Source organism: Crinia signifera, chromosome 9 (genome assembly GCF_055691185.1).
Source record: "Crinia signifera chromosome 9, ASM5569118v1, whole genome shotgun sequence".
NCBI lineage: Eukaryota > Metazoa > Chordata > Amphibia > Anura > Myobatrachidae > Crinia > Crinia signifera.
In genome coordinates this window covers 4,862,795-4,874,014 of record NC_139225.1, presented here as the reverse complement: position 1 = coordinate 4,874,014, position 11,220 = coordinate 4,862,795, and the positions used below count along the sequence as shown (strand labels likewise).

Genomic DNA, 11,220 nt, shown 5'->3' with positions numbered 1-11,220 from the left:
GTTATTAGGTTGCTGTTCAGGTTATTTTATGACTTCGCCACATTTTTACAGAACTATCTGGTGGTGGAGAATGTAAGAGGCTGTCTACGTGATATATACGCCTTTGTAAAGGGAAACCGGCGGCTCTCTGAGGGCTTGTTCCTAAGGATGGCTCAATTTTTTGTTTTTCTTTTCTTTCTTTTTTTTCACTTTTACATAATTATCTACATTGTTTTTTTTTTTTTTTTCACTGCAAGATATAATATATAATAGCTTTATGTCAATATAAAACCACAGGCAGAGATATATGAACAATGGGGCAGATGAAACTTTAGCTCAAGCCGGCACATAAAAATAGACCTACGATGACCAACCCAAGAGATATTTGTCAAAATTATGTAATTTTTGATGTATATAGGGGGTGACATTGATGCTGATAGTATAGGCAGTGTACACGCCCACATGGTGCCGGCCACACCCACACAGCACTGGTCCTAGCTCCAACCCTTGTCAGTATAGGCCCTTGAGCATTTTCAATCCCTGTGGCCCTTCGTGTGTTGCCGTACCTGGATGTATGATGCAAACATAGTGGCAGATGCAGACTTGAACCCAAAAAACTAGTATTTAAGTTTCTGTACATTTTTTAAAAGGCTGCAATTCTGTTGGCATGTCCCCAATGGCTCATTGCAACCCAGTTATACCCCTCCATATGTACACTGTATTTGCTCTAGTTGCGCGCACTGGGGCTTGGAGCATGCTCATCGCAAACCATGTAAGATACCCTTTGCAAATAGCTTTGTGTTCAACTCTGCATCTGCCCACTTGTCATTAGCATAACCGTCACAAAGAAAAGTGAGCGTATCTATTCTTCCCAATCACAGAATGATTTAGTACCAACAAGTTCTCATGTGTTGCCATTGTGTTTCTATTACAGTGAAGAGTGATGATGAAGATGGGGACGTAAAACCGGCAAAGTGTCATGGGAACCAGGGGAAGGGCAGCGACGATGGCAAAGATCCAAGGCGGCCTAAACGACCACGGACAATACTCACAACGCAGCAGAGGAGGGCGTTTAAAGCATCGTTTGAGGTGTCCTCAAAGCCTTGCAGGAAGGTAAATGCAGATTGTCGTCATTTCCAAAGTGTGTGACATCAGATAGGTGTATACAACTTTCCTTTTTATATAGAGAAAACATGAGCCCGCTTTCGCCTTAGCAAAAACAAAATGGCAGCTGTAATGGCAATGGGAATTGTACCTGGCCCAGGATGCAATATTCCTGTACCACAGTTTTGTTGAGTCTACCTACCCTCATATTAAGTGTTTGGGTAGGTCTTGTTTTTTTATGATCATGTATATTAGCATCGTTTAGTAAAACTGAGCCTTCATTCTACCATTTTCCCATGCTGCCATGTTGGGCAATAGGAGCAAGGCGGAACAAATATTTAAGGAGGAAATTTGAAAATGCACATTCTTCCCCTAACATCCAAACCTCCACAAATTCATTTATTTAGAGCATAAAGGTTTTCTGTATGCCAGGGTTGTGGTAGGTTACGTCAATCAGAATGTTGGCATGTCTAAATATTCAGAATGACAAAGTTTTCTTACCAATTTTTGGTACTCTTTACCTAGCACGGCGCCCATCGCGGGCATCGCGGCCATCAAATGCACTAAAAAACGGGTGCGACGCGATGGCCGCGATGCCCGCAATTTCCCATAGGGAACAATGTTAAAAGTGTGATTGGACGCGATTTTACTGTTCAATGCCTCAATGCCCGCGATTTTTCCATAGGAAACAATGTTAAATGGGCCACAGAGCCCAAATAGTCCCCCTGAAGTCTGAAATGGCCCCCACAATTGTTAACGCCACCCCACGATCAACGTGAACCCGAAGCGTGGCGAGCGCAGCGAGCCCGCGAGGTGCGGCGGTACGCGTCCTCTGACCTTTTCATACCCCCACTATCCACGTCGGCGTGGAGTTGAGAATAGAATAGTGTGGCGAGCGCAGCGAGCCACCGAGCCCGAAGTGTGGCGAGCGCAGCGACACCCCAAAAACCTAAAAACATAATGTTGACTTTTTCATTTGTTGATCATTTTTGTGTTAACATTTTACTTGTGTTGGCCTTTTTACCATATCAAACTTGAGCATGTTGACCTTTTGGGATCAACCTAGACAAGGTCAACTCTGTGAACCAAACCCATACCAGAATATGGGTATTAAGGTTACAGATGGCAGCCAACGACTAGCATTTTCTGTACTACGTTGTTAAGGTAGTACAATGTCCCAACAATTGATGATAATATGCATACATATTCATGACAAATAATTCCATTATTAATGATTATCTCTTTTCTATAAATCCTGCAGGTCAGGGAGACGTTAGCGGCGGAAACAGGACTTAGTGTGAGAGTGGTCCAAGTGTGGTTTCAGAACCAAAGAGCAAAGGTATGTCACTGTAGCCTCCTTCTTATCTTCAACATATATCTTTCCATATATCGCAGGATTACATTTTTAATCATTTGTTTTACTTTATAATTCCCAAATGGGCCATCAAATCTTCTTGAATCTTGAATTTTAAACTTGAGGAAGTGTTTTATTTTGAAGGATTTTAAAACATAAAAACAAAAAAAGACACCAAATTTGTCAATTGTGAGCATACAAAAACATACTTTTCTAAGGCCAGAGATATAAATACATTTAGCTAATATTTTAACATGCTTTAGTTTTACAGTATGTACCATATGATTAGGTTTGGGGAAATTGACATTTCAAGGTCGCAGACTCAATTTTTTATGAAACAACTAGAAAAAAAATATGACGTAAAATTTTCAACAGCTTTGATTTTCCATGATTTGATTTATTGATGCATTATTTATTATTTGCACTATATTGCAGTCAAATAATCAAAATATTTGTGGCTTTTTTTTCCATAATATTGGTTTCATAATATTCTTTTAAATTGAATAAATTGAATAACATTTTAGGGATCACTTTATTACATAAAGTAAAAGGCCTGATTCATTATTTGGGTTATAATATAAAACACCGGACTTAACTGTTTTGACCAAAGTAGATGTTGATGGTAGCAAAAACATCTGGTTCTAGATATCAGTCTAGAGCTTTTTCATCTAGTGCAGTCTAGAAATTTTAAGTACTGGTCAGTTACAAAAATGGCTGAGGATTAATTATGTAGTAATATATGTAGAAATTTGAAGGGATTCAGAGGTGGAGGACACTGCTACAGCTCTATTGCTTGGGTGTGATAATATGCAAATGCTAATTTAAGCCCCCTCCTTGTGTACTAATTCGTGCCTTAATGTGCAAGCCCCAAGACGCCTATTTTCTCCGCCCCTGCACATATTAGCACAGTTAGCGGTTCTAGACTTTCCATCATCAGTGCATCATTGCATCCACTACCTACTTTTTGCACATGACCTTTCTGGAAGCTTCGTTATTTCTGAAAACACAGCTCACTTGCAGAACCCCGCCCATGACACCCTCATAACATGCCCACGTGGAAATTTCTTTTTGACTGTTCAGCCCACCGCTATTTTTCATGACAACCAGAGTTTATTGCCTGTTTTTTTTTTTTTTACAGATGAAAAAATTAGCACGAAGGCATCAGCAGCAGCAGGAGCAACAAAATTCTCAGAGACTCGGTCAAGGTAACTACAGTAACTTACAGTAACAATTACTCTATAACCCAGTAATATAATACAGTATTACCAATGGCTGTTATCAGTGGTGGAACTTGTAGGTGGTGAGCCCAGGTACAAAAAATATAATTTGTGTCCCCTCCTCCACCCTAAGCCAAGTTTATAATATTAAACATGGCAAAGGGTGACAGGGACATGCAGGGGGAGGCAGAATGTTAAATGGAAAAACAGTAGGTGACAGGAAGGGTGCCGGACGCAGTCCCGACAGTCGGGATCCCAACAGTCATTTACCTGATGTAGGGATCCCTACTGTCAAAACGCAGACAGGTGCCCGACGGCCACCCGCTATTTTCCCTTGTGGGGGTCCACAACCCCCATAGAGTGAGAATAGAATAGGTGGCGAGTGCAGCGAGCCTGCAAGGGGCTTTGTTGCGCTCACCATGCTGTCTGAGTCCGGGCAGGCGGGATCCCGATGTCGGGCTAATGACTGTCGGGATCCCGACTGTTGGAACCCTATACCACACCTGACAGGAAGAGGGTGACAGGGGCACAGCACCTGCTTCACCAATGGTAGTTCCGCCTCTGGATGTTATACAGTTATTAGTACATTTTTCAATTTCAACAAATTAACAACCCCATCTCCACCTGGTACTTACCACTGGTTTCTTTAAGTGAAACGAATCTACACAGAGTGAAGTCAGAAATCTTTTAGGAAGAATGCAGATGATTAACTAATGAATACCCAAAGCTCTTGTGTCTCTGTGATCTCATTAGTTCCTAACGAAGTGTGTGTAGGATGGGTGCACTTTAACTTTCACACCACTCTACCACTAAACTCTCTTTTGCTTTCTGAATTTTTTTCAGCAATTCTTAATTCTGTTCCATTTAGTCACATCTTTTTGATTGACTAATCCAGATTTGTACCTTTGTACGATTTTAGTAAATATAAGTAGGGTGGCCAATCCCGGGATCGGGATCGGCGGGATCCCGGGATTTGGCCCCTAAAACGCCGGGATTTCAATCCCGGGATTGGAGTTTCCAATCCCGGGATTTCGGGATTAGACTGCGCATGCGCAGTCTAATATCGGCCAGCGTCTGAGCGTGTGCTCAGGCGCTACCCGGCTTCTCCCTTCCCCGGCAGTGCATCCCTGCGCAGCGTGACGAGTACAGAGGTCACGTTGCACAGGCCAAGCAGCTGCACAGAGCCAGTGTGGCTCTGTGCAGCATGCGTTCGCCCCCGCCCACCAACCCGGCTGGCTCCCCAGAAGCCCGCCCCCCCGGCTCGCTGCCCGCCCCGCTAGCCGCTACCCGCCCATCCACCCACCCTCCAGGCCGGCTCCCCGCCCATCCACCCGGCTGGCTCCCTGCCCATCCACCCGCCGGCTCCCAGCCCATCCACACGCCGGATCCCCTGACACCCGCCAACACACCCGGCTGCACGGCTCCACAGACACCCGGCCGGCTGGCCGGCTGCCCACCCACCCACACACCCACCCCACATGTAAGTAAATATGTGGGGCGGCCAGGGTGCGTTTTTTAAATTAGGGAAGCCAATCCCGGGATCCCGGGAATCCCGGGATTGGGCATTTTTCAATCCCGAAGTCCGGGATTGAAAAAATGCTCCGGGATTGGCTTCCCTAAATATAAGTAAGCTGCCATTCAAACAAACTTCTGATATGAACTTAATATTTACTATACAGCATATACACATACTAGTTACTAGCCCGTCAAAATGATCGAGCATCATAACAGTAACGTCAACACCATTGTTTGACTCGCTCCACCAGGTCTAGCGGCCGTTAGCATGCAGGGTTAGAATTGTATTATTTATTATTTTTGTTTGTTTCTTTACTAGTAATTGGCAGGGACGTTTCAGTTAAGATGGACAAAGCACATGTATGTACAATATTTAGAGAGAGAGAGGGGTAGGTGGCGGCACTCACCGTGTCAATGATCAAACGGGAGACCTTCAGAAACTCATATGTTATCTCATTTACACCGTGAGTGCCGCCACCTACTCCACTCTCTGCATTTTTTTTGCAAGGGCACCTGGCCACCGTAACTTCAGTAGTTGGCGTATAGAGACTTTCTCTATTAATAAATATATATATATATATATATATATATATATATGTACATGTGTATATAGCAGTGGCTGCTGGGCTGACCATATATTGAAGGAGGGGTGGGGGGTGCTGCTTATATATATATATATATATTTATGTTACCATTAATGTCGTCCCCTTGTCAACTGTGCTACATGCCCAATGTTGACTATATCATCAACAAGGTATGATAGCAGCAGGGGCTGGGGGACATCACTGAACATTACGGTTATCAATATCGTTCAGTGTGTAGGTTCATTATCGAGGTTAAAGATAAACACTGCCGATATTGCTCATGGAGCATATTGGCTAGTATGTACGGGGCTCAACACTGCACAGATGGTGTAATGGTTAGCATTTCTGCCTCACATTACTGAGGTCATGGGTTTGATTCCCGACACAGCCCTAACTGTGTGCAGTTTCTTAATTCTCTCCATATTTGCATGGGTTTCCTCCCACATTCCCCAAAACATATATTGGTTGGGTAATTGTCTCTCAACAAAATGAACCCTAGTGTGAATGTGTGGGTGTGTACCTGAGGTATTCTGTAAGTTCTACTGGGGCAGGGAATGAACAAATATTCCCTCTGTCAATCGCTGCAGAATATATGTGTTCTATATAAATACCGGGTAATAAGTAAATAAATAACTCTGTCCATCTAATCTAAAACATCTCTGCTAATTACTAGTAAAGAAACAAACATAAAAAGACCTATATACACAATACATTAAAGCTTTATATTGCAAAGTATAAGCTATATTTTAATACTACTTTGCATCTATCTAAAAGAAATATTACTGTGTCTAAAAGCCTTATATATTTAGCTTCTAAGTTTTATTTGAACAGTAAATACCTATATAAAATACTGCTGAAAACCCTAGCCATAACCAAAACCATAGTAAAAACCTATTACTTTTGTCCAATATTTAAAGCTGTCTAAAACTAACATAAATATAATTTGAGCCCTATCCAAAATAACAAATGTCTCCCAAACTTTATCCATCATAACTCTACACATAATCCAACCCCTTTGTAAACCCTAACTCTAAAAAAACCCTACTAAATCTTTAAACCACGCGTTTTGCAAAATCCTGAACAATATAGGAATTCTATCCAAACTGCTACATTTTTCTTAAAAATATGTCCAGTGTTAACCTCACTACTCCTGGATGTAAGTTTTAGCAAGTAACAAGGAGAGTACTAATTTACTTCAAGCGTCCAAGCTGTGTGCCCGAGACTGTGTTTCAAAAACATCCTAACCTTTCTAATCTCTAACCCTATGTATTGGCCCTTCTTGATCCTCTCTTTCCATTCTGTTACAAAGCCTTCTATTTCCATCCTGTCGAAGTGGAGTTAACTGCATCAGATTTTTGTATTTCTAATTTTTTTCTAGAAAAAATAGGTAAATTGAAAATAAAAAATTTCAACTGACATTTCGGTTTTAATAGACATAAGAATAGATATGGCAAGAACTAGCAGACAGCTATTAGACAAGCTATGTAGGAGTGAGTGCATTAATGTGGCTCCTTGTCACCCGTTAGAGGTCATGTCTAGCCGCATGGAAGGGATGATGACCTCATACGCCCCATTGGCCCCACCACAACAACAGATCGTCACGATGGATCAGAACAGCTACAGCACAGACCCCTTCCAGCAAGGACTCACACCTCCTCAAATGCCAGGTGACCACATGAATCCTTATGGTAAGCTGCGTGCACCATGTACGGTGACAATGAGTATGACAATTCAATATAGATTGTAACTTGACATGCTCTGCTTTACTCCTGTTTTATTGAGCATTCATTATATATGTTATATCTATGAGAAAAGGAACACTATTACTTCTTGTCCACTCAAAGTTCTACATTTGACAATACAAAAATTTTCAAACATCATTTTGCTTTTTGCAGCTTAAATATGAACAATTACATTTGTTTGCAGAACTAGTGGTTATATGTTTTGTGAAATAAAGCAATATTGTTGCAACAAAGTAAATAATAAGTGGGCCCCATAGATGAGGTGGGTATTGGGGCAATTCCCCATTATGACAATTCCTGGGTTGGGGGATCGGGGAAATCCTACATGTAAAAAAATCCTTAATTCACTGACTACATCCAAAATATAATTGGAATTGATGAAGAATTGTTGATCATTGATGTCCATGTTTTTTTTATCGCTGATTGGCAACTTTGATCAGAATTGGCAGATTGGCCTGTAGATGTATTGGCCTTAATATTAATTAAAACAAAAGATGTGGCATTTGAACTAACGTTTTTGCCACACTTATTTTTAATACATGGAGTGGCATCACCTTATTCTTTGAAAGAATAAAAAAACATTCAATCTTGTGATTAGCTCAAGGTTTTCTCTGTATAGTACAACATTGTCAATTGCTATATAAGCCACCATTAAACTACCATTACTAGATTCATGGCAAGCATAAAGGTACAAAGTGTAGTTGAAAATATAGAAAGAGAGATGCCGAGTTGACAAGCGAAGGAATTTTTAAAATAACAATTGGTAGGGAGAAATAGACAAAATAAATCTATGCTTAATCTTTGGTAAGACAAGATCAAGACAGTGACCAAAGTAGGCACATTCCCAATAGTAATGTAGTGATGTACGTAGCGGTAGCACAGGATGGAGTTAGAGGCTCTGCTGCAGACGCACAAAGGGTAAAATTGAGAGGACGACAGTAGGGACCCACAAGAAATGCTATGGAATGCAATAGAGCAGCGCTGGCCAAATCAATTCTCGAGGTCTACCAACAGTTCATGATTTCCCGACCACTTAGCTGTAATTACTAAATCACATTTTTAAACATGTGCTGCAGTCATTCGTAACCAATACATTCTACAGAACCTCCGGTGGCCTGAAAAACATAAACTTTTAGTAGATTTTGAGGATCGGTTTGGCCACCTTTGCAATAGAGGGTGGCATGAAACACACTCCGACACACAGTGAGAGAGCTCTGTGCCATCACATTATTTCATTAAATTATGTCTAGTTTTATTTGTCCTTTTAATATTTTTTATTAAAATGTAACTAATTGCATGGTAAAAACACATATTACCTGTGTGTCCAGCCACTCTGTGTATACAACTTTGTGTATAATTTATAAATCAAAGTCACAGAATGAAATGTAACGGGTCAACTCCCATTCACTGTCCTCCAGTACTTGAATCAGAAAAAGCTGTACTTTAAGTAGAAATATGAATTCATAATGAAGGCTGAAAATAGAATGGTGGGAAGTCCTGCCCGGACAAGCCCCCATATTCTATGACTTTTCCTCTTCTGCTTTGTCTCAAAACTCTTGGTTGACTTATCACACTTAAACTGTGACAGTTGAGGGAATGAGGAACTCAAGAATTGAGGGTTCTTCTGTTATTGACAGATTAATAGAATGCACCATACATCATATGAGAATGATTCTCATCAACACTGGACCTCATTGGCTTAAAGTGAAAAAAAAAAAAAACATGAAATGAATATTCCCCAAATATTAAATTTACAGATAGGGAAAACAGAAGATGGAAAAACTAATCTCAACCCATATGTTTCATAGTATTTGTTCACCAAAGTCTAGAATGGTACACAAAAGGTGCAGCTCTATTTTACCACAGAAAGTCTATCGACTAATGTATAGGTGCATTTCTAAATCCTCCCTCAGGAATCATTCCAAAATATCTTATATTTGTTCGATTGTGTTCTGGTGACACCTACCACAGACAGCCTTGTATACAAAACCCTGTCCATGAGACCAGCCGTGTGGAAGTACGGTCTCCACACACACACACGCGCGCATGCGCAAACACACACGCGCAAATACACACATATTTATCGGCTGTACCAGTTGTCTTATTTAAATACTATGAATGTAACCTGTATATATAATAGATATAATTCATAATAGGTTACAATCAGTGGCGACTCCAGAGGAGGGGTTGCAGCACAGTTCAAAATTCAAATATGGTAGCCACACCAACTGCCAATGAGCCAGTTTGGAAAGACAGTTGGTGGCAGTGGGTATGGCTCCCACATGAATTTTTAACTGTGCTACAGCGCCCCCTATTAGCCTTTTAACTTTACTTTTCTGTAAATGTTATGAAAAATATGAATCACAAAATTCTGTTGTTTTCTGTTTATTAAAATGTGCATTTATAAATATGTGTAGAACAGTACTAGTCGGTTTGTAATTATTCATACATTGCCATGAATATCAGTTAAGTCAACTCTAAGGGATAAAGTTTAACCTTTTAAATGCCAACATCTCTGTGAGCGATGTTCAAAATATCAGGTACAGTAGCTGTTTGGGCTATTGAAAAGTTTATAAGTAATCATTCTGATTTTTCCTTTTGCAGGCAACGACACAATATTCCACGATATTGACAGTGATACCTCGTTAACGAGTCTCAGTGACTGCTTCCTGGCTTCTTCGGAAGTCAATTCCATGCAAGCCAGAGTGGGAAACCCCATTGACCGACTCTACTCCATGCAGAGCTCCTACTTCGCATCATGAGGGATCCTTCATTCTGTTCCCTACCAAAAAGAAAAGAAAAATGGACCCTTAGAGACTATTTACAGCCATATCGGTGCAGTTTTCCTTCACAGAACAGAGCAGTGAGCAGACCGACACAACACCCAGCGGCAGCCCGACCCCTCATGGACCCTGAGAAGTTTGGCTAACGCATGAGAATGAACTTGTAAAAACTTTTTTTTTCCATTTAAAAAACAAACCATTATTGTAAAGAAAAATGGAAGAATACAGTATTTGTATAGACTTGTGTAAAAGAAGAAGAAAAAAACAATAGAATTTTTCCCTCTAGAATAATGCAAAAATGAAGCCACTGATAAAAGATTTTCCTTGTCTCCTCTAAAACTGCATGAGTGTCACCGTAATGTGGAATTAACAAATTTGAACTGTGAGAAGTTATTGTAAATGTGACGTTTTAAACTATTTTATTTTTCTTTCTATATTTTTGGTTTGATTTTCTCCATAGACAAGAAGGGTAGTTTTAGTCATTATATCATACGAGCAGACAATGATTTTTCAAGGTCATTGCCAACACAGGAAGGACTGCATGTTTTTTCTGGAGAGAAATCCATTTTTTTTTTAAATTAATGGTCTTATGTTCTTTTAAGGTGCTTTAAAGATTTAAAACAGAAAAAAAAAAACTTAATTTAATAAAACATAAAACAGTACTGGATTCTGTGGTTTAATAGACATGCATAACAGCATTGGTTAACATGACAATGACCATACAGGGTAAACAATTCATTAACCCTTTCAGTGCCAACAGATGTGCAAAATATCTGCTAAGAATGCCAGCGTCGCTCACATTTGCTATATAAATTCAAATAAAAAATGTGTAATAAAAAGATTATATTTGTTTATAATGAAACAAAATGTTTGCTTGGCCATTTTTACACCTAAGGCACTCAAAGGGTTAATACATCTGAATGATCATTGGATAATTCTTCA

The 11,220-nt window shown here is 40.2% G+C and overlaps 1 protein-coding gene across 1 annotated transcript in view; it reads left to right on the top strand.

Annotated features, from left to right (window-relative positions):
• The window catches only part of LMX1B (LIM homeobox transcription factor 1 beta), a 143,704-nt gene extending 132,826 nt beyond the window's left edge, over positions 1-10,878 (top strand). The window contains exons 4-8 of the mRNA XM_083160471.1: positions 914-1,092; positions 2,345-2,422; positions 3,576-3,642; positions 7,280-7,441; positions 10,100-10,878. Of these exons, the coding sequence (XP_083016597.1) occupies positions 914-1,092; positions 2,345-2,422; positions 3,576-3,642; positions 7,280-7,441; positions 10,100-10,257 (644 nt within the window). The 3' untranslated portion in view covers positions 10,258-10,878. The remainder of the gene's footprint in view (positions 1-913; positions 1,093-2,344; positions 2,423-3,575; positions 3,643-7,279; positions 7,442-10,099) is intronic.
• Positions 10,879-11,220: the final 342 nt, after the last annotated feature.